Source organism: Spinacia oleracea, chromosome 2 (genome assembly GCF_020520425.1).
Source record: "Spinacia oleracea cultivar Varoflay chromosome 2, BTI_SOV_V1, whole genome shotgun sequence".
Taxonomy (NCBI): Eukaryota; Viridiplantae; Streptophyta; class Magnoliopsida; order Caryophyllales; family Amaranthaceae; genus Spinacia; species Spinacia oleracea.
The window spans coordinates 4,373,443-4,394,806 of NC_079488.1; the positions used below are offsets into that span (position 1 = coordinate 4,373,443).

At 34.8% G+C, this 21,364-nt stretch overlaps 1 protein-coding gene across 1 annotated transcript; it reads left to right on the top strand.

Moving 5' to 3' along the window:
• Positions 1 to 10,180: 10,180 nt before the first annotated feature.
• Positions 10,181 to 19,704, top strand: LOC110803462 (uncharacterized). The gene is made up of 9 exons (XM_022008972.2): positions 10,181 to 10,491; positions 12,191 to 12,255; positions 12,452 to 12,500; positions 15,295 to 15,389; positions 15,560 to 15,645; positions 17,046 to 17,105; positions 17,214 to 17,295; positions 18,496 to 18,609; positions 19,175 to 19,704. The coding sequence occupies exons 1-9, from the start codon at positions 10,305 to 10,307 to the stop codon at positions 19,340 to 19,342; spliced, it is 906 nt and encodes a 301-aa protein (XP_021864664.1). The 5' UTR covers positions 10,181 to 10,304; the 3' UTR covers positions 19,343 to 19,704.
• The last annotated feature ends 1,660 nt before the right edge of the window (positions 19,705 to 21,364 follow it).

Below are 21,364 nucleotides of genomic sequence, written 5' to 3' on the forward strand. Positions count from 1 at the left end.
TCACAATAAATTAATAGAATTCATTTTCCATTTAATTTGTGGTTTATTAAATGATGAGTCCCTTCAATTTGACGAAATATTCAAGATAGACTGTCAGGACCAGTCTTGTGACTAAGAAATGTCTATCAAGTGAACTTGAATGTCAAAAGTTGAAAATGGTCTCTGGTCGGAGTTTTCTATAAAAATTGGACGCATAGAAAACGTTAGACGACTAGAATGCAAGATGACTAGTAGTTCTGTTTCTTGAACTATGTGGACATGGCAATGTCATAATCATTTGCATAGATACTTACTTTGGGAAGACTAGTATCGGACAGACCTATGAAACTTTACTGTAAGAGATGAAAATCTGTCATAAGTAAATTTCATTAAAATTATTAGACACTAAATCCTCAATACCTGAGTGATTTGAGATTACTTGTTTGAGAACTGGTTAATTTGACGTTGACCAACCGTCGCACCGTAAAAGGAGGCTATAAAGGCAACGCTCAGGTAATCACCTATCAAACGAAGTCTAATCTCAAGATCGCAAGATTGGGATTGTCCTCCCATAAATCGGGATGAGATGCTTAAAAGTTGTACAAGGCCACTCGGAGAGCTAGAAACTGTGAAATGCATGGCCGTGCTCGGATGAATCATAGGCTATGATTATCTGTTTATTTGATCAGTTGAACTCTGAAACCGAGAAACACCTCTGGACATAATAAGGATGACAACTCTTACCTTATGTTCAAGAGCAAGCATCGAGCGACAAAGGAATTAGGAAATGCACACTTGTCCCTAAGGACAAGTGGGAGACTGAAGGAAATAATTCCCTTGGTCCAAGTATGCATATAATATTAAGTCTAATAAATGCGGTCAGTACTAATTAACAAGTTAATAATTCAGTGAGATCAAGTGAGCTGAATGCCTAGCTAGAGGCCGCTTCAGTTCAAGTGGAATTAATTATATTAATCCACAGCTTACTCTTGACTGAACCCGTAGGGTCACACAAATAGTACGTAAACGGATCAAGTATTTAATGGAATTAAATACTCCATCTATGGATATTCGGAATCGACGGATCTTGGTTTCGGTGGGAGCTGAGATCGTCACAAGCAAGAAATGAATACTCCGGAAACGATGATATTGCCGGAAACGGAAATATGGATCATATCGGAAATATAAATATTATCCAAGTCGTAGATGTTGCCGGAAACGGAAACATGGTATGTATCGGAAAATATTATCGGAAATGGAAATATTGCCGGAATCGGAAATATTGCCGGAAACGGAAATATTGTCAGAATCGGAAATATTATCGGAATCGGAAAATAATTCCGGAAACGGAAATATTAAATATTTGTTCGAAACGGAAATGAATTTCGGAATCGGAAATATTAGATATTGTTCGTATCGGAAATGAATTCCGGAATCGGGAATTTAATCGGAAGCGTACCGTACGAATTAGCATCAGACAAGGCTCGCTAGACGAAGGCCCAGCACGAAGCCAGGCCATCGCCCAGCAAGCCACACGCATCACCAACACACGCCAAGCCTCGACCAGGCCCAGCGCAAGGCCAGGCCCAGCCAAGGCCTTGGGCGCGCGCGCGGACCCAGGCAGCATGCATGGGCTAAGGCGCTGTGCGCTCAGCGTGGGCCGCAAGGCCTGCGCGAGTGTGCGGTGCTCGTGCGATGCTCGTGTGCGTGCTATACGAATCCTAAAGCTATCAGGATTCGATATATGATTAAATTCCAAATCCTAAAAGATAAATTAATTAAATAAGAGTTCTACTAGGATTCTAATTTAATTAATTCGTATCCTAGTAGGATTCCAATTCTCTTTCCATACCCCTATAAATATGTGGCATGGGTTCACAATTTATATCGAGATTTGAAGTATTCAAAAGGTAAGATTTTCAAGCAAAAATCAGCCAAACACTTGCAACCCAAATAGCCGAAAATCCTAGTAACCTTAAGGGCGATTCTAGTTGGTCAAGCTTAAGGCAGATCCGGACGTGATGTGGACTATCTACGGAGGGAAGACACTTGGAGTCCTAAAGACTTGTTCTTGTTAGGTTCGGGCGCAGCTAGGGAGGGCACGCTACAAAGTGTATGCATCTGAATTATGTTAAATGATTATGTGTAAATAATATGTTTCCTGGCTTTTTGGTTTTTCCGCATGATTTATGTTTATTCATATGTATCATAACCTAACAACTACTCCCTCCGTCCCTTAATATTCGCACCGGTCAAACCGGTGCGGAGTTTAAGACATTTGAATTGACTTATTAATTTAATGGGTGTTAGTTGATAGTGGGGTATTTTTTTAATATAGTTAGTGGGAAATGTGTAAGGGGTAGGGAGTAGTGAGTGGGGGGTATGAACTTTTAAATGATTTTTTTGTATGGAGTAGGGGTGTAGGTGGGGTAGTAGGTAAGTGTGAGAAATAGTATAATATTGGTAAAAAATTTCATTTATAGAAGCGGTGCAAGTATTAAGGGACGGCCCGAAAAGGAAAGCGGTGCGAGTATTAAGGGACGGAGGGAGTAGTTTCAAGCCCGTGCTATGCACGGAACTCCTTATTATTTTATAGTTTGAACAACCAAAATATTAAATGGTGTCTTTGAATTGCTAAAGGTGACACTAAATTTATCACAAAAAAGTTGGTGTATTTGAAGGCGGGAGATGAAAATTATAAAAATATAACTCATAGAAAGTGAGTGGTTTGTTTTGAAATTTTTCATTTGATTGAATACTCCGTAGTAATTTGTATAAGTTACAGGAGTCTTTATTATGTCTAATAGTTACATGGAATCTAAATCCTTTGTACAATACAGAAATAAATTTTTAGAATTACATTGTTTTGAAGTTATACCAAACTAATAGATAAAATCAAACAGATTAGTTACAATCTAAAAAGTAATATATCCAATGTGTTTATAACACCTAATATATAAGAAACAAAAACATTTTATCCTTGTGGTGTTAATGTCCTGCATTCCACACCCACGGGCCTATTCCTTTGCCATGTTGTTGATGACTCTTATTCTTTTTCCTTTAATGTGCAAAAAAGTGGTATTAGTTTTCCATTTCATACATCAAGCTTTGTCTTGCAAACTCGGCATGATTCATATTTCCATCCAAAATCTCTCACATGAAGCATTTCGATTTGTGCCTTGCAAGTGTATGTCATTTGTATATCCTGTGGAACGAATATAGTTTAATTTGTGCAAAATTTTAACTGTTACATATCTTATTTCTGGGTTAGAGTCATGTGCAATATTAAAATATCATATAATTTCCCTTTGAGTGACAACTTATATATGAGATAGATCAATGAGATTGTAAAAATGAATAAATTCAAAATTACCTGGTTATCTTCTTGGTCCAAATAAATTTGTTGGAGTTCTTTTATGCTTTTGCTATTTTTGCTCATTATCTCCAATTTTGCTTTCTGGCTGTGGTATTTGAAATGGTGTAACTTCAGGAATGAGTTCCCCTACATTGTAATTAAAAAATAATTTTAATTTTAATGATAATGATGATGATGATGATATGGTTTAACAAATTACTTTGTATGTATTAATATTTCGGTTTTTTCATGCAATGCCCCTGAGGTTTCACGAAATGCACCAAATACACCCGGGCGTTTCAAATTACATAATATACCCCCATTTCTGGAAAAAAAAAATGCACCAAATGCCCTTGAATATCTTTAATGACTAACGGCAGTTAACTCCGTTAGTATTAACCTCTAATTGCCTCTAATTAACTCTAGCTAACAAATATAATTGAATTTGAAGCCCAAAATTGAAGAACAATAAATCTGAAAATTCAAGAACAAAACCCAAAAAATTGAAGAAAATAATATGAAATTTTGAGAGTTTAATACCTAAAATCGAAAATCTAAACTACAAATTCGAATTCTAGTGGCTCTAATCTCTCTCTAATTTACCCAAATTCTGTTGTTTTTCGCCCTTTGTTGTTGCTGTTGTTGCTATTCTATACTCACGAAGAACCCAGCTGCGCTATTCTCTATCTTGCTGCGCTATACCTAAAATCAAAATCTGAAAAACATAAAACAAATCTTGATGCGCTATTCTCTATCGATCTCCTCTAATTGCAGCTGCTCCCTTGAACCAAAAAGAAGAACATAAATGCTGAAGAACGAATTCGAAAACGAAGTTCTAATTTGTATTGGGCGAGGTAGAATAACAACTAGGATAGAAAATAGCGCAGGGTAGTTAGAATTAGATTAGGGAATCAGAAACAATTTGTAGATTAGAATGAATTTCGTTTTCAAATTTTTATTTCTTTTCTGATTTTGTGTTCTTGCTTTCGTTTTTGGGGTTGAGTTCTTCTGCAGGAAGAGATAGCAACAGTAGCAGCAAATAGGAGAGTAGAATAGCAGCAATTGGGATTGAGGGACATTTGAATTGAATTTGTAGTTGAGAATTTAGGAATCAAACTCTCAAATTTCAGATTATCTTTTCCAATTTTTCTGATTTGTTTTGTTCTTCATTTTCAGGTTTGTTTTGTTCTTCATTTACAGACTATCAAACTCTCCAATTTTTTTTTGTTGCGCTATTCACGATTTCAATTCACTCGAAAATCTGGGTTCGAATATTTGGGGGTTTGAGTTAGCAATTGATATTTGATGAAGATGGTTTGAAGAAGGAATATTGTGGTTGGGTTCACCATTTTGATGATACCCAAAAAATGGCGTGAGATTAAGAGGAGAGAGGAGAGTGAGAGGAGAGAGGAGATTTAGAGTTAATTAAGGTTCATTAGGTGTTAATTAAGATTAATTAGACTAGTCAGTATTTAATTATGGTTAAATTAGGATTAGTTAGATTAATTAAGAGTTAATGTTAACGGAGTTAGACTTCCGTTAAGTCTAGGGGCATTTGGTGCAAATAAGTTTAAATAGGGGTATACTATGTAATTTGAAACGCGCGGGTGTATTTGGTGCATTTCGTGAAACCTCAAGGGCATTTCATGAAAAGATCGTTAATATTTTCTTACGCCTTTTTGAAATACCCGACTTCTGCAATATTCAAGTTCCTATAAATTTTTGTTCCACTTAAAGATCCCAACTGGTAGTTTCCTGTACCAAAAAGATATTTGTATTAGTTACCAGTTATATGTTTTTTATCGTTAAAAAATATTAATATAGTAACATAATCATTAAGGACTTCTTCACTAGTTCCTTTACATAATTACATGTCTTATACTTCAGAAGTAGCTTTCCTAAACCACTCAGAGTGTTAAAACTAAAAACAATAGCTAAGTTTTAAAAATAAAAGGATAAGAGGCACACATAGCATGGAGCCAACCAACTGATATACTAACAGACTCAAGGTTCACTTCAACCACAAGAGAAAACACAACACAGAGACCAATAGAAATCTGCATACAGAGAAGAAAAACTGATTAAAAAACTTTATGAGCATAAACAATACACTGATGAGCAGTGTCATATGATTTTATCATTCTACAGAAATAAATCAGATCATGGCATGACCTTTTATTGCTTGGAGTTGATAAACCAGTTGTTAATATGCTTGAGTTGACAAACGCCAACATCTAATTCACCATATTGAGATACACTCAGACAAAAATTAAAATTCTTATGATTTGAGTATTTGACTGATAAGAAAAAAAGCTCAATAGACAACAACAAATCATTCATTATAATTTATCAAATTATAGTATCCGACAGACTAAATATAAACAGAACCATTTATAGGTCAAAGGTGAAAACCTATACCGGTTCAAAATGTTGTTAAGATGACACCTGTGACATCTATATACTCTACTAAAACACAGGGCGTTCAATATGGAGTTGACAAGCGTCCCTGTGTAAAAAAAGTAATTATTTTTAAAAACAACTAAATTCCTAATATATTTACATAATTAGATACATTAAAATATAGTTAGCAATCTAATATAGAATATTCATATGATATTTAAATATAATCTATTATAGAATATTAAGATCTTATGGTTCCAAATATAGAATAAGAATAACTTCTCCTAATATTGACTTCGTTCAAAATATACCTATTAATATATATTAGTAGATTACCTTATTAATTAGCAAGCACGGGTATTATTTATTAATATACAATTCCTAATATAGAATATTCTTTTGTTTAATATATAGATATCTTAATAAGGAGAGTACGTAAAATAATAACTCATCTATTGTATGATAATTATATAACCCATTTTCATAAAATAACTAACTTGAAATGATTAAAACGTAGCAACTCATAACAAGTAGGATTGTAACTCATCTCTCTTATAACGAGTAACGCAATTTTATAAAATAAGTAACTCAAAAAAAAAGTATCACCTTTGAAAAAAGATTTTGTATCTCATAATACATAGTAGTAAAATAGTAACTCATATGCCGTTAAATAAGTAATCAAAATTTGTAAAATAAAACTCAAAATGATTAAAAGTAACCTTTAGAAAAAAAGAAGTAATATCCCTTAATATGAAATAGTAAAATAGTAACTCATCTCCCGTTAATAAGTAACCAATTTTTATAAAATAGGTAACTCAAAATGATTAAAATGTAATCTTTGAAAAAGGTTAATATCCCTTAATACGAAGTAGTAAAATAGTAATTTATCCCCCATTATTAAGTAACCAACTTTTATAAAATATAACTCGAAAGATTAAAAAGTAACCGTTAAAAAAAAGTTAATATCCCTTATTATATAGAGTAGTTGGAGGGAAATCCTAATTTTCATTTTGGAGGGAAATTTCCCTCAAATTTTTTGGTGGAAAAAATGATGAAACTGATCCATGTGTTTGAGAACACAGACTTCTCATTGGTCCGTTTTTTGTGTTGAGGTCCCCAACTCAACAAAAGTGGTCCCTTTTGTAACAGATTTTCTGATTTTCCCTTTAATTAAATAAAATATCTCAATTATCCTTATTTGTTTAATGTTTTCTCTCTCCTTACTTTATTCACAAATATCAATCTCTTACACCCAATCATTACTCTTACCCCCAATCATTAAAAGATTCCAGTTTCTTAATTTCCACCCACAACTCCAAACAGGAACATCAAAAAGAAACGGAGGGAGTAACACTAAATATTATATTAAGTAACTCCCAAATAACATAATAAGAAACTCAGGACAATATGTCAAAATGACCCTTTACCAAAAAAAAATATACTATGTAGACCGTAGTCCCCTGAGCATTGTATGTTTACATAAAACGAAGGCGAAAAACAATCAGTAATGGACTTCGAACCCAAAATCAAGCAAGACACACTCAAATGTTTTAACCACTATTCCATGTTGCTTTGTATGTTATTTTCTCTCGCGGATAACAAACAGAAATATTGGGGGTTGTTTGAGTCGCGAATCCAATTCCATATGTGCGCGTCACACTGTCAAGTTGATGGTGTGACTCGCCACACAGGAGACAGGCTGATAAAAAAACTGATAAAAACTACTCCCTCCGTCTCTTTTTGTTCTTTACGTTTTCCCTTTTGGGTAAATACTTTAATATTATATCAAAATTTGTGTCCGCTATTAAAGTTGTCTGCTATTTATTAATGTACTGGAACCACATAAATAAGGTAGAAACTATCACCAAACAAATTCACTAATATCTAAAATTTTATGACTTTATGAGTGCGAAGTATTCTCAATTCCATAATATTATTATCTTCAATATCTCAATAAATTATTTTAATATCACAATTAAAATAATAAAATCGGTGAAGCGGGTTGAATGAACATTTGTCTGTTTCCACCTGGCCTGTTAGACGTACGGGAATATATAAGTAGTGATTCGACGAGTGATGGACATCCATAGAGATAAAATTGTATTATTTGTGGTGATGTGGTGTGTGAGTTTTCTTTCGTTTTGCGTTTTAGCAAACATAGTTTATTTCTTTCATAAATACTCCACAAACAATAATCAATTATTTATTTATTATTTTGACCACATATATAATAAGTGGGTGGAACAAATAAAAATGGATGTTGGGTACATTCTCTTCACCTTATTTGAAATAAATTTTTCGAATTAATCTGAACTTATCTAAACTTATCTAAACTTACTAGACTTGGGACTGATTAAATCAAATAAAATTTATGGATTTGTTCAGACTTGATTTCAAGAGAATATACTTGAGATTTGGCAGGTACTTAAAATGGGTACGGGTAACGTAATGAAGTATGAGATAGTATTTGAACTGAATATCGGATCTGAAATGGGTCAGGTTGAACATGTATAGCTGGGTTACATCGGATTCAAGTTTATCTCGGTTCAGGTTTTTATCGATAAGTTCATAAAATGTGGATAAATCAGTAGCGGGATAAAATGGGTAGAGGGTTAAACGCCGAGTCAGCCGAATTCGATTCCAAATTATAAAATCACAATTTTTAATACGTTTATAAATTCTAATATATATTGAGGCCTTAATTAGGGGGGGGCAAAGGCAATAACCAACTTTTAAAAGTGTTAAGAATTTAAGATCACTAGCGGGATTAAACGGGTTATGGGTTACAAACGATTCGAATTAAACGGGTTACGGGTTGTAAACGGTTTGGATTAAGCGGGTTACACATTAAAACAACTCATATTGTAAACGGGTTTTCTTCGGGTTCAGACGGTTTGGATTGAAACGATTTGGGTCGTTAATGACTTTCAGATCCATTCAGTTCGGGTTGAAACGGATAGGGTTGCTGCGAAACGGGTTTGTTATCCGGTTTCAGATCTCAATCGGGTTAATATATCCGGTCTCTTCGGGTCTTCGGTTTCAACTCGTGGGTTATTAACGGTTTGGGTTCTAAATGATCGGACCAACCTAGCGGGTTCAACAGTTCAGCTTGAGAATTGACATCTCTCATAATACATGACGATAACTGATTTTTATACCTAACATGAAACAATGGGTGGTGCATGAAAACGAATAAAAAATCTATGTATTTTTCTATGTTTCTTTTCTAAATTAATTGAACTTTGCACTTAAAGTTAAAATATATAAACCGTGCATCGCACGGGTCCTATACTAGTCAAACTAATATAGTGAAGGTTCCTCGAAACTTGAAAGTATAAACGTTAGGAATATAGTCTCCCACTTCCTTCAGTTTGTTGAAGGGGCTTATCTTTCATATACCCCCCAAGTATGTTCCTAATTGTAGATCAACCATGTTTTGGAAAACGCCTAGAACGTTCATAAGCTAATTCAACCAAAAGAACAACTTCCCTCACATTTAGACTAAGTAAAGACATTATCCATACAAATCCTATTTTACAATTTACCAAACTAATGCCCATTTTAAACTTATTTCTCATTTTGCGTCAGAATGACACTTATTTATCAAACTATCGTTCATGTAGGTTTGGGTAAAATTAATCCCTTTTTAAAAAAAAAAAAATTCAAACTAAAATCGCTATCCCAGATAGCGGTTTACTAGTATAACAACTATCTCATATAGGGGTTTTACTAGTATAACCGCAATTTCAGATAGCGAATTTAGGACAAAAACAACTACATGTGTAGCAGTGTTTTATGACCAAAAATAGCTATCTCAGATAGCGGTTATACCAGTAAAGCCGCTATCTCATATACCGATATAACCGCCATATGAGATAGCGGTTTTAGTCTGTTAAAATAAAAATAAAAACGAACGTAGCTCCGATCCTACATGGACGGTAGTTTGGTAAATAAGTTTTATTCCGACGCATAATGAAAAATAAGTTTTAAATGAGCATTAATTTGGTAAATCGTTCTGTTATTGATAGTTTATTATTTATTTTATTTATTTATTTGATTTATAATTCAATTTTTTTCACTCAATTTTGGGTCCTCTGAACCCGACGGGGATGTATACCCAGTTGGGTGGTGGGGCGGGGATGGATTTTAGCTTACACCCGTTGGGGCGGGGATGGGGATGAATTTTGTACCCGCCATTGGTGATGGGGCGGGGATGAGAATGAAAATTTTAGGTGGGGGTGGGGATGAAGGGACCTACATCCGCATCCGCCTCGCCCCATTGACATCCCTATCCATATCCAACTTTGGACCGGTATAGAACCGGGCCTAAACGAACCATGTTGGGCCTTGACCCGCGGGCCACGGACCACCCATTCAACCCATGTAGGAGGAATTTGGGTGCTCTTGAGTCTTGGCCTGTTATGTGCAAAATCCTAATCGATATAAACAAAAACAAACAACACAACAATCCTGGACTCCTGGAGTTTATACTGTCGTTGAATTTGGTAATCCGGATCTCTCTCAAATCTCATCACAAGTCCACTGAAAACCCAGATTCAGGAGAGAGAAAATGGTGACCAAATTAGACGAGACAGAATTGAAGAGATTAGAGTCGCAAGTTGAGCACGGTGGAGGAGGTGCATGGGAGTACCTTTGTTTGGTTCGAAAGCTCAAAATTCGACGCTCTGATAAGGTTTTGAAGCATGGATTATTGATCTTGAATGATCCCAAGAAACGATCTAGTATTGGGGACGAAGGTATTTTCTAATTTAGTGGTTAGGTTTTTTTTAAAAAAATTTTGGTTTTAATTGGATTTTGGTATTGAGTAATTTATGGGTTTCTAGTTTTATTGTTTGCTCATCAATTTGGTCAATCACATTGTTAAGTGGATTTAATTTTGGTTATTTTTGATGGGTATGTTCCAATTTTGACTTATTGATTGATTGGGAGTGTTGTTTTAAGTGATCAATTAGATGTATTGTTAATTTTTTTCGATTGATTTGTGTTGTTAAAGATGAGTGGCATAGTGGGTGAATGGAAGTAATTGTTTTTTTGAATTTGATTGCTTGCACATTGATTCTTATGTTTGTATTCGTACTCGAACTCAGCTTACTTCGACTGATAAACGAATTTGATTTGGTTTCTTTGTAATGGCAACATTACAATTTTGACCTAATGTTTGATTGGGACTAATTTTATTTATTTATTTATTAATGGTTAAATTCCAATTTACCTATTGTAGATTGGAATTGTTGATTTCTATTGCGCTAGATTAGTGGTATAACGGATTAGAAAAAGAATTATGCTGCAAATTCCATCAAAAGACTGGTCTTTGATGTAGTCAACGAGCTTCGTTTCACTTTAGGGAGTCTAGGACAAGGATTTAGTTGACATGCATAATCCTGGCAATTCCTAATAGCATGTTTGGTTAGCAATGACAAAGGGAAGGGAGGAGATGGACAAGGAGGGGAGAAGTAGGCTAATGTTTTCCTCCAAAACTTTGCATCTTCGAAAGGATTTGGTTCATTAAAGGGGGAAAAGTAGATCTTTCTATTTCCTTCTCCTTTTCTTGTCCCTTTATGAACATCCAAATAAATAATAAAGGATCATCACTCTCGTTCTCCTTTCTTTCCCTTCACGCCTTCTCATCCAAACACACGATGAATTTGGGGACCTTATTTTTAACACTAGTTGAAGTGGTTTCCAGCCTCTCCCACGTGAGAGGAGCAGAGTATGGAAATTACTTTGCAGAGTACTAATGTTAGTTCTCTTGAATTTGGGTTCAGTTTTGTGATTAGCTTGTTCCGCATAAAAATGACAGTTTCTTGTGTGCTACGCTGCTACTTCTGCGCTACTGTACTTCTTTGGTTTGTGTTTTAAGACAATTCTTATATTGAGTAATATCTTATGAAACATGACCAAATAAAAAGAGAGAACAACAAATTGGGCCATTTGGTAATGGGTTTCTCATATGATACACTGTAGCAATTCAAGAATAGGAATTTCAATTTCATTGATTTGTTTGGGTTTTCTAGTTGGTATATCCACCTTCTAACCACTTGTTTGTTCCCCTTCTGTTCCTACTATATGAGAGCCTAGGTTGTGATCTTTAGCAATTTCTACTTATCACAAGCCCTCCCGCCTTAAGTCTATCATTGCTAATTAATATTGAACCTTTTCCCTCATTTATTATTAGTTTGACTTTTACTACTTTCCTTTTGAGAAATTGTTTCCTATGCGGCTCTAGTGGAATTAGCTATGCTAGTTTTCTTAACTGGTTTTGGGTAAATGCTACATATGTACCTCTTTAAAGCTTAGGCCAAATTACAGTGAGGTATATAATTTTACTGGTTAGTAGTTGTTTTGTGTATCTTGTTGCGAATTTATAGTTTGTTCATTTAAACACACGGCTTTGGGGTCTCTTATTTTAACTACAATGTTGATTCTCTTTTGTAGAATGGACTTTATACGAGCAAGTTGCCATTGCAGCCATGGACTGCAATTCTCTTGATACTGCCAGGGTATGTGACGTTGTTTCGTGCGTTACATGTTGATATTTGATTTTTTTTCTTTATTCATTACCGATTGTCTCAATCAACAAAAAGTAGTTTATTTCACTGACCAGATGGATAAAGCTACATTCTTTTGTCACTACTCACAAGAGTAGAATTACTTTTCATTTGTTTGTTTATAGATCTATTGATTAATTTTTTGCAGGATTGCATTAATGTGCTGAGCAAGAAATTCCCAGAGAGCAAAAGGGTTGGTGAGTTGTCTCATTGACTTGATGTTTACTTGCTGATATTGTTTTTGAATACTTTAATTTCACCGAAATTGGGTGTCGCATACTGGCTTTTCTCTGTCTTTTGGGCTTTGGGGATTTGTTAATTTGTATTGGATCGCTGAAATGTTACAGTTACTTCATGACGTTTATATTAGTCTATAGAACAGGAAACTGGTTTAGATTCCTTCTTCTACATTTGCATAACTTCTCAATTTTGAACCTTGTTATCCTTTTCTCTTCTTTCTTTTAATATAACAAAAAAATATTCTTTAATGGTAATTTACTTAAGTTTGTGTTAATATATTGTATTAAGAAGCATGAGACAAGTTTGAGTAGGTTTGGACTTTGGAGTGAGATACGTCGCACTTGTATGAGATAAATTCTGTATCAAGGAACTTAAAAAGGATGGTAATCTGCTATAGATTGTCAAGTTCCTTTCATCCAGCTTGAAAGTAATTTGGTTTTTTTTAACAAAATTGTGGTCCAGAATCCATATAGCGTGCAAGTGTCACTTAAGGTAGTTGTTACATCCCTTTTGTTATAACGTTATGAATTAGGTCAATGTTAAATAAAAATATGTGTAGTTTGATATGGAATTCCATACGAATGTTCTGGGTTATGCATCTCCACTTGCAATTGTGTTTTGTTCATTAATGTCAGTTACCACTCATTACTACTAAGAACGGTGGTAAGAAACAATGATGAAAAACCTGTGTTTGTCATATGTCCATTACCTTGGACTTCCATGACATTCACACCAACTCACACACGAAGTCAATTACTCCTCGATTAATTATCTCAAGTCGAACAAGCCGTCGGTGTATTTACAACATTACCCAGAACAAAAGCTTGTTTTGAGGAATAATACATGGTTTGAGCCATAAGGAACAAGACAGGGTCTATATTTATGCAGAAGGAAGCTTTTTATGCAACTATGACTAACCAAAGCCAAATTAGATGATTTGAAGGAAAATAGATGCCGTAAGGAACAAGGCATCCTCCATATCAATAAGCAGAATGGATACTTGCAATCCATTTTTCATGGTTTCGTAATGTTTTTGGTTTTGAACCCATTCTCAAAAGAAACGATGTGTTTGATCTCACAGAGGAAATAAGGACATTTGAGCTAAGAATCCTCAAAGGAGTTACTTGAAATTCTGTTTTCTCTAGCGCATTGCACGTAGCTACGAGAGAACCGAGTCTTGTATTTTGAACTTGATGTGTGCATCTGAGTCAACCCAGAGAACATTCTCATTTATGCTGTCCTGATGAGAAGCATCATATCTGATTGTTATTGTCAATCCATTGGCATTGCGTATATTTGGTTAATAGTTAGAGTTCTAATTCTAAAGAACTCATGATTTATTGAATGATCTAGCATAGTATGTGCTGACTGCTGAGGTCAGAGTATTGTCTTGAGCAGTGACAAGAGCTCAAACAGACCTCGGAGGACCGAGCCCTTTTTGAAGGGATGTTGTCATGCAGGAATAGCTGAAAAATTATAGTGTTGTGACTTGAAACTTTTGCATTAACCTAAAGTAGTCTTAACATAAGCTTTTAAGAGGAAACAAAATTTGCTTGAAAGTAGAGTCTAAGGAAGCTAAGATTTCTGAAATATATGGCCATGAGTTAGAAAGGAAAAACTGACTGTTTCTGAAAGGTCCAAGATTATTAATCTGTCGACAAAAGGAAAGAGCTGATGCTGTAGGCAAAACCAAGGTGGCATACTTTTTGGTTTCCCATTCTCAGACAGAAAAAGAACTCAAATTTAGACTCATAAGATACAGAAGAAAAGAAGTCTGGCTAAGGACTAACAAGATAGGATACTGAGAAATGTAGTTCTAATATGAACCTAGTATTGTGTACTGGAGGCATCAGGATATAAATAAGGATCTCTTTGGAAGGAGCTCTTTTTTTCATATTTCTTGTTAATAGTGTAGGACTGTAGACCAGAAGAAAGAAAGTATTCAAGAAAGTGTAGTAGGATGTGTAGAGATCTCATGATTCAATTGACTAGTTTTAGGCCCTGCAACACACTTTAATCAAACTCACATAATGGTGTTATTGTGGTAATATAAAAGTTGTAGGGGCAATGAAGTAATCAAGTGATTGACCATTGATGAATGGGGAGGTTATTAATAGTAAAAAGTCAAAAATTAAGAATTTACGGAGGGTCATGAAAGATATGTATTTTTAAAAAATGAAAATTTAAGGGGTGGACAAGTGGCACGCAAGTTTTCCTGTTTTAAATATTATTATTATTATTATTATAAATTTTTCTGTGAATATGGAGGTGAATTCATTGTTTACAGTTTTGTTTGAAATATCAAACTCATTGGTAACAGATACTATTAACGAAGAGACGGATTGACATAGTGACCAATAACTGTGCATCAAATGAAGGTGTAGTTGTTTTTGTTAGTCTGCTGGAGTTGTTGAAAGGAATCGTAATACTAACATAGATATGTATTTGCAGAGGATATTGTAATCTGGAAGCTCTTTTACACCATTAGTCAGCCAGTCTGTATACACTATGTGCTTCATAGTTGGCATCATTTGTAACAAACTGAAAGTATTCTATGTTTTTGGGAAGTGTCATAATCTATTCCTTGAATATAGTTTATGGGCTCTGAGTGAATTGTTCACTAAGGTTGTGTCTTTTTCCAAGTGCAACTAGTTAGAACCTTTGTTAACATAGCATAATCGAGAGTTAGATCTGATAATATGGCTATTGATGATCTTAATTTTGATGGTCTGTACTTGAAATATTCTGCAGGTAGGTTAGAGGCGATGTTGCTAGAAGCTAAGGGTTGTTGGGAAGAGGCAGAAAATGCTTACTCAAGTCTTCTAGAAGACAACCCACTTGATCAAGTAAGTTTTAATTTGTTTTGGTTGACTAACACCCTCCTGTTTCTTATCACTATTTCGTCTATTGGGCCTTTTCTTGTAAATTATTTTGTCTGGTACAGTAGATAGTTAAGCAGTCAATTTTTGAGGACTTTTTCTTTTTAACCAATCAAATCAATATATTTTCTTTGTAGGTGGTCCATAAAAGAAAAGTGGCGATGGCAAAGGCTGAAGGCGATCTTCTTAAAGCCATTGAATGCCTTAGCAAGTATCTAAAAGTGTAAGGCTCTTGCATCAGAGAATTGTTTATGGCTTTTCTCTACTTTGTTACTCCTTCCAATTGAAATGATAGGCCGTACTTACTTTTCTGTTCAAGCCTTTTGAACTTTGACTTACTTGGAGTGCTTTCTATAAGTATATTATACAAGTAGCAATCTTCTCTTTGGAAATAAAAAAAAATTCTTTTCCAAAATAAGAGTTATACACAAGATAATTAGATCCAGCGTATCAGTCTGTACACCCAAGACCCAACCAGGCAAATCGGTATTTTTAACAACTCAAGTGGGGAAATTCTTAAAAGCAGATCCCTTAGTTTTATCACTGCTTGATATTTCCACCCGATGATGGATACTCAAAACAATTTCTTTCACTATTTAACGAGTATATTCTCTGTTTCTTCATCAAACATGCTGAAGTTTCTCTTATTTCTTTCTGGACTGAAACTGCTGTTTATGCTTTACTGTTCAGCATCTTCCCCTGCTTTTATTTCATTCTGTGTGATAAGCAAGCTATGATCTCTTCCTAATTATCATAATATCATCTAGCCCGGTGATCTGTGTCCATCCTCATAGTCGCTGACTCGCTGCCACTTATCATTACTACCCTCATTCAGAAAGTAGATGCTCATGTTTTTCACTCATCTCTAAACGGAACAAAAAAAACTGCTTGAAGAAATGTTGATTGTCTATTCACCAGTCTATCTCTAGAGCAGGCAATCTCCCCTGCACAGTTTACCAGATGCAGAAGGAGACCAAATCATTTATTCCAACTAGGAGCTGCACCCTTCTATAGCAAAGGCAAAAGGAAAATACATAATCTTCACTGTTTACTGGTTGTATACTGCCAGAACTGCTAACACATCTCTCATGTGCACCACTTTTTTCGGTACCCATGAGGCTGAGTTGGGAAAGAAGTTTTCAAAACTTCATGGCCTCTTAAATTCTCATGTATTAGACTCATCCATTTTGCAGCAGCCTTTCTTTTAAATTATCAATAGGCTACAACAATTTATCTAGGAAAGTCAATTTCTTGTTCCCAGATCAAGAAACCCTAGAGTTCCTTTATTCTCAGGTTTTGGTACAATTCTCCAGCTTATCTGACTTTTCTTCTACATACCTTTAATGACGTCTTTGGGTAAAAGTGTAAAACTAACATTTGGAATTAGTAACTTTGGCTAGAGGCCATTACAACTCTGTCTTTAACTAATTGTGTCCATCCTACATAAAAATAAAAACAAAGAGGCTCCCCAGTCCCCACTGCATGTTTCTGTTACTTAAAGATAGCAATTTGTGACCACCATAACAATATATGGTCTATTTTCCCCTTCTCTTTGAAGTAAATACTGTGTTTCTACAACTGAATATCACGTGAACTTATACATCTGTGTCTTCTTTTTGGTAGATTTATGGCAGATAATGATGCATGGAGGGAACTTGCAGAAATTTATGTTTCGCTGCAGATGTAAGACAGCTTGACTTAAAACTCATTCTAATTTTGTGCCTCCAACTTTACACTGCTTGACAATGTCCTTTGGTGTGCATGCTTAACTTTTTTTCTTTATATAATTAGGTATAAGCAAGCTGCTTTTTGCTACGAGGAGCTTATATTAGCTCAACCCACTGTTCCTGTGTATCACCTTGCCTATGCTGATGTAAGTACTATTTCTCTTTTGGAATTTGTGTGGTTGTGTGTGTGTTTGTGGAGGTTTTGTATAGTCTTACTTAAGACTCTTTGAAAAGAAAGGGAATGAGTAGATGAGCCAAGATAAGCTTGTATATTTCGCAGTTCTGCAACCAAATTGTGACTTGTGAGTGTCCTAGTGGTGGATCCTTGATCTAATTTATTTATCTTTTAATTGGGTGCACTATAAAGTTTAATAAAAACAAGTCAAATAAAAAATAAATTGAAGCTAAAAATGTGGTTGTTTGGATTGTTAAGCAGGAGAAAAAGCCTATAAGGTTTAAATTTGTGATCCACATACAAGGTTTGGCTAGTATGTAGGACTTTTTACTAGTAAAACCAAATACGCTAATTAGAATGGCAGTTAGGAACTTAGGATACTAGCATATATGGGGGTGCGAATATTTCCATGACCTATCACTTGGCTGGCATATTTATTTGGTCAAAATTCTGATTGGCCCGATTATCCTAATTTAGTCCGATTATCCTAATTTAGTCTCCTGTTATAGCCAAAACCCCTTTGCCTTTCTTGCTAGCTAGAGTTTGGGATTCTGTGACATATAGGAAAGGGAGGGATTAGCCTATCGCCCATATGAAGATAAAGGTAATAATTGATAGGAAGTACGGAGTAATTGCATATGTGATTGATCGATACAGAGTTATTAAATCACAAATTATCCTGTCACACTTTCATCCATTTTTCTTTTGTTAATTTATATATGCATGACCTAGAAGGCTAGACTGGCAAAACCCTAACATTAAGCGGGTTACATATGACAATGATTGCACATCCTGCTGATTCTCAATGTAGTGACTAGAACCATGCATGATTGCATGGTTGTACTCTGTAGCAATTAGCATGCATATTGATGCTGGAATATTATACGTCTAATAATGTTAATGCTGTTTTTCCACGGGGATGATGTGTCAATAAGTGTAATTGTTCTTTCATTCAACTGCTAAGTGCTGACTACCTTCATTTCAGGGGGGGAGGGAAATGATTCTTAGATCTTGACTGCCACTTTTACTTCGTCACTCTTTTTGATGATGGAATCATCGAATGACCTTGTGCCTGATGTTGGCTTGTATTACTTTACCTATACTTTCTCCTAAAAAATGACATATTTTCTTTCTCTAATTGAAGTGTCCGATTTTTCCTTGGTTTAAATAGGTACTTTACACTCTCGGGGGACTGGAAAACATTCAGACAGCCAAGAAATACTATGCTGCCACTATAGATTTTACAGGAGGCAAGAACACTAGGGCACTCTATGGTGTTTGCCTGGTTAGTTTCGTTCCTTTCCACTCTATCCTTACCCTTTTCACTTGGTTATCTATTGCCTTTCATCTTCCATCACTACATCTACATGTAAGGCGTTGTTCTCTTCACCTCATTTGGTCTAAAGATGGTCGGAATGGGTCGGGCTTCGGGCTTCCAGCCCACACCAAGTCCACTTTGCATCGTGCCGGGCATGGATGTTCAAAACAAGGCCCAGGCCCACAAGCTGTTGGGCCGTCGTGCCTAAGCCTAATTTTACTAAATTTAGCGTACTTTGTCGTGTCGTGCCTTGTCGTTTTTTTTTTCAAAAAATGCGGCCTAGGCCCGGCCCACAACTTCGTGCTCGTGTCGGGCTGGGCCGGTCTTTTTTCGTGCTAGTGTCGGGCCGGTCTTTTTTCGTGCCCGTGTCGGGCCTCCAACCATCTTTAATTTGGTCTGATTTTTCATTTTTCTAGTTTTTGGTCTGGTAAGGTGTGGTCGCTCTGATCTAATAAGCAATAAGAATAAGGTGAAGAGAACAAAGGCTTAAGTTGTCATAAGTTACTAATGTTTGTCATTAACCTAATTACAGTGCACCGCCGCCATTGGGCAATTGGCTAAAGGCCGAAACAAGGATGATAAAGAGGGTGAGTTGCATACTCTTGCTGCCAAAGTCTTGGAGAAAGACTACAAATATAGGGCCCCCGACAAGCTTCCTCTGCTCACATCTACGTTGAAAACATTGAAACTTTCATCGTAGTTCTTCAATAATCGAGTTATTTATGTGTTCATTATCATGTGCTAAATCGGCCAAAAACTCTAAATTTTGTTTCCTACGATTGGTTTCTTGTGTCATTTTCTTCTTCTTCTTTGTTGTTACTAGTCTAATAGTCTTGATCTAATTTTTGGGTATTTTCTAAGTGATTCTCCCTTCTGTTGGAGTTTTATACATCTATGTTAGAAGGATCTAAAATTGATGCATGCTCATCAGAGGAGCTGGTGTAAAATGTCTTTGGATTTTTTCCTTTTCAATCTTTCCGTGGTTTGTTTTGGTAAGGGTTAGAAAACAATTTTTTGACGATAATTTCAATGGTGGTTAAGAAGTAACCAAGAGTTTTGTTATGTTGGTTTTTATATATGGAGAAAATGGAGTAGAGTTGATCAAAGTCAACTCGGCGCACTGGCCTGGCCCGAAAAATCACCGGGTTTGGCATTAACTTTAGGCCCGACTATGTGCCCAGACCGCCTCAAGTTTTTAGTTTTGAACATCCCAGAATTGAAGTTTGGTTGTAAACTTGGCATGACCTAAAAAAACATCTTATGTGGCCCAAATATTGGGTTTTGGTGTGAAATTTTCGGCCCAAAATAGAACGTTTTTTGACAAGGTCCGACCCGACCCAGGTCTAGAATGGAGGAGTGAAAACGGAGTGCAAATAGAAGAAAACACCATCACTTAGTAGGCATGATTAGTGTCGGAAAATAAGTTAAAGTTGTTTCTCACAATAAAAAAATACACAAATTCTTACTTATAATGGGTGTACAATAAATATTGTATACCAGAGTAAAAGTTGACTAAAAATGTTTAAAAGTTACATTTATATATGTAAAAGTTATCTATTTTTTAATGATAAATTCTTTCATTTGAATAAAAATTATTTCTTCAAAATCACTAATAATGTATAAATTAATCATTTAACCCTTTAAAATGTTTATCTATCAACTTTTTAATTTTATAATATAAAAGTTACAGAAAAATAGGTTAAAGTTACAAAAAACTGCATAAAAGTTATCTTGGTGTACAATAAATTTATTGTACACCTTGTGCGCGCAAGACCTTTTGAAAAAAATATAGTTTAAGGTTCAAGCTGTTAGAAAGTATAAAAGGTGTTCTTGGCAAAATAAAAAATGCTATGTAATTTTATTTTACAAGTTCTCTAATATATTTATAGTACTCTCTAAACCAAATTTGAATATTGAAATTAAGAAACCTCTAACATAGTTATTCACTCCTACAAATTCTCCAACAATCCACAAACTAACATGTAAAGAATTAAGAATTACAAGGGTTAAAAAATGTGTATAAGTGGTAAACTATTGTAACGAGATAATCAAGTTTTCCAAATGAATAGGTTGTTTGTCGCTAAAAACAAAAAATGAATAGGTCGTTTTCATGCATCGTTATAAAGAAGCAAATTGCACGACAAATTAACTAGCTAGCCGCGGAGTTGATCAAACCCCATGTTCCCACGATTCATATACTAAGTATTACTTTAATTTTTGAACGAAATAAAATTCAAATTTAAATCATAAAATTTGAATCTATGATATTTACAAAAGAAATCGATGTAGACATCATATGATTACTGCATATAATCTTATGTTTTTCTTATTATATTTGGCATGACTATTAGTGAACTAATACTTCATATATTACCCTCCGTTCTTAAATACTTTAAACAATTTGACTTTTACAATATTCATAAATTAATTTTGACTAACTTTTTTTTAATAATAATACTTCATAAAAATCAAATGTTATTGTGTAAAATATTGTTGGATTAGTCTTAATGAAATTTTTTGAGATATCAATATTTTTTACTCCACCCGTCCCTTAATACTCGTACCGTTTTAACTGGACACGCTTGCCAATGCACTACTTTGACCACCAATATCTTTACCTACATGTTATAAAAACTTATGGAAATATTAATATTTTGAAAATTTATATTAATATGAAGCTAACAATATATTATATACGAACATTTATTTTCATATGCTATAA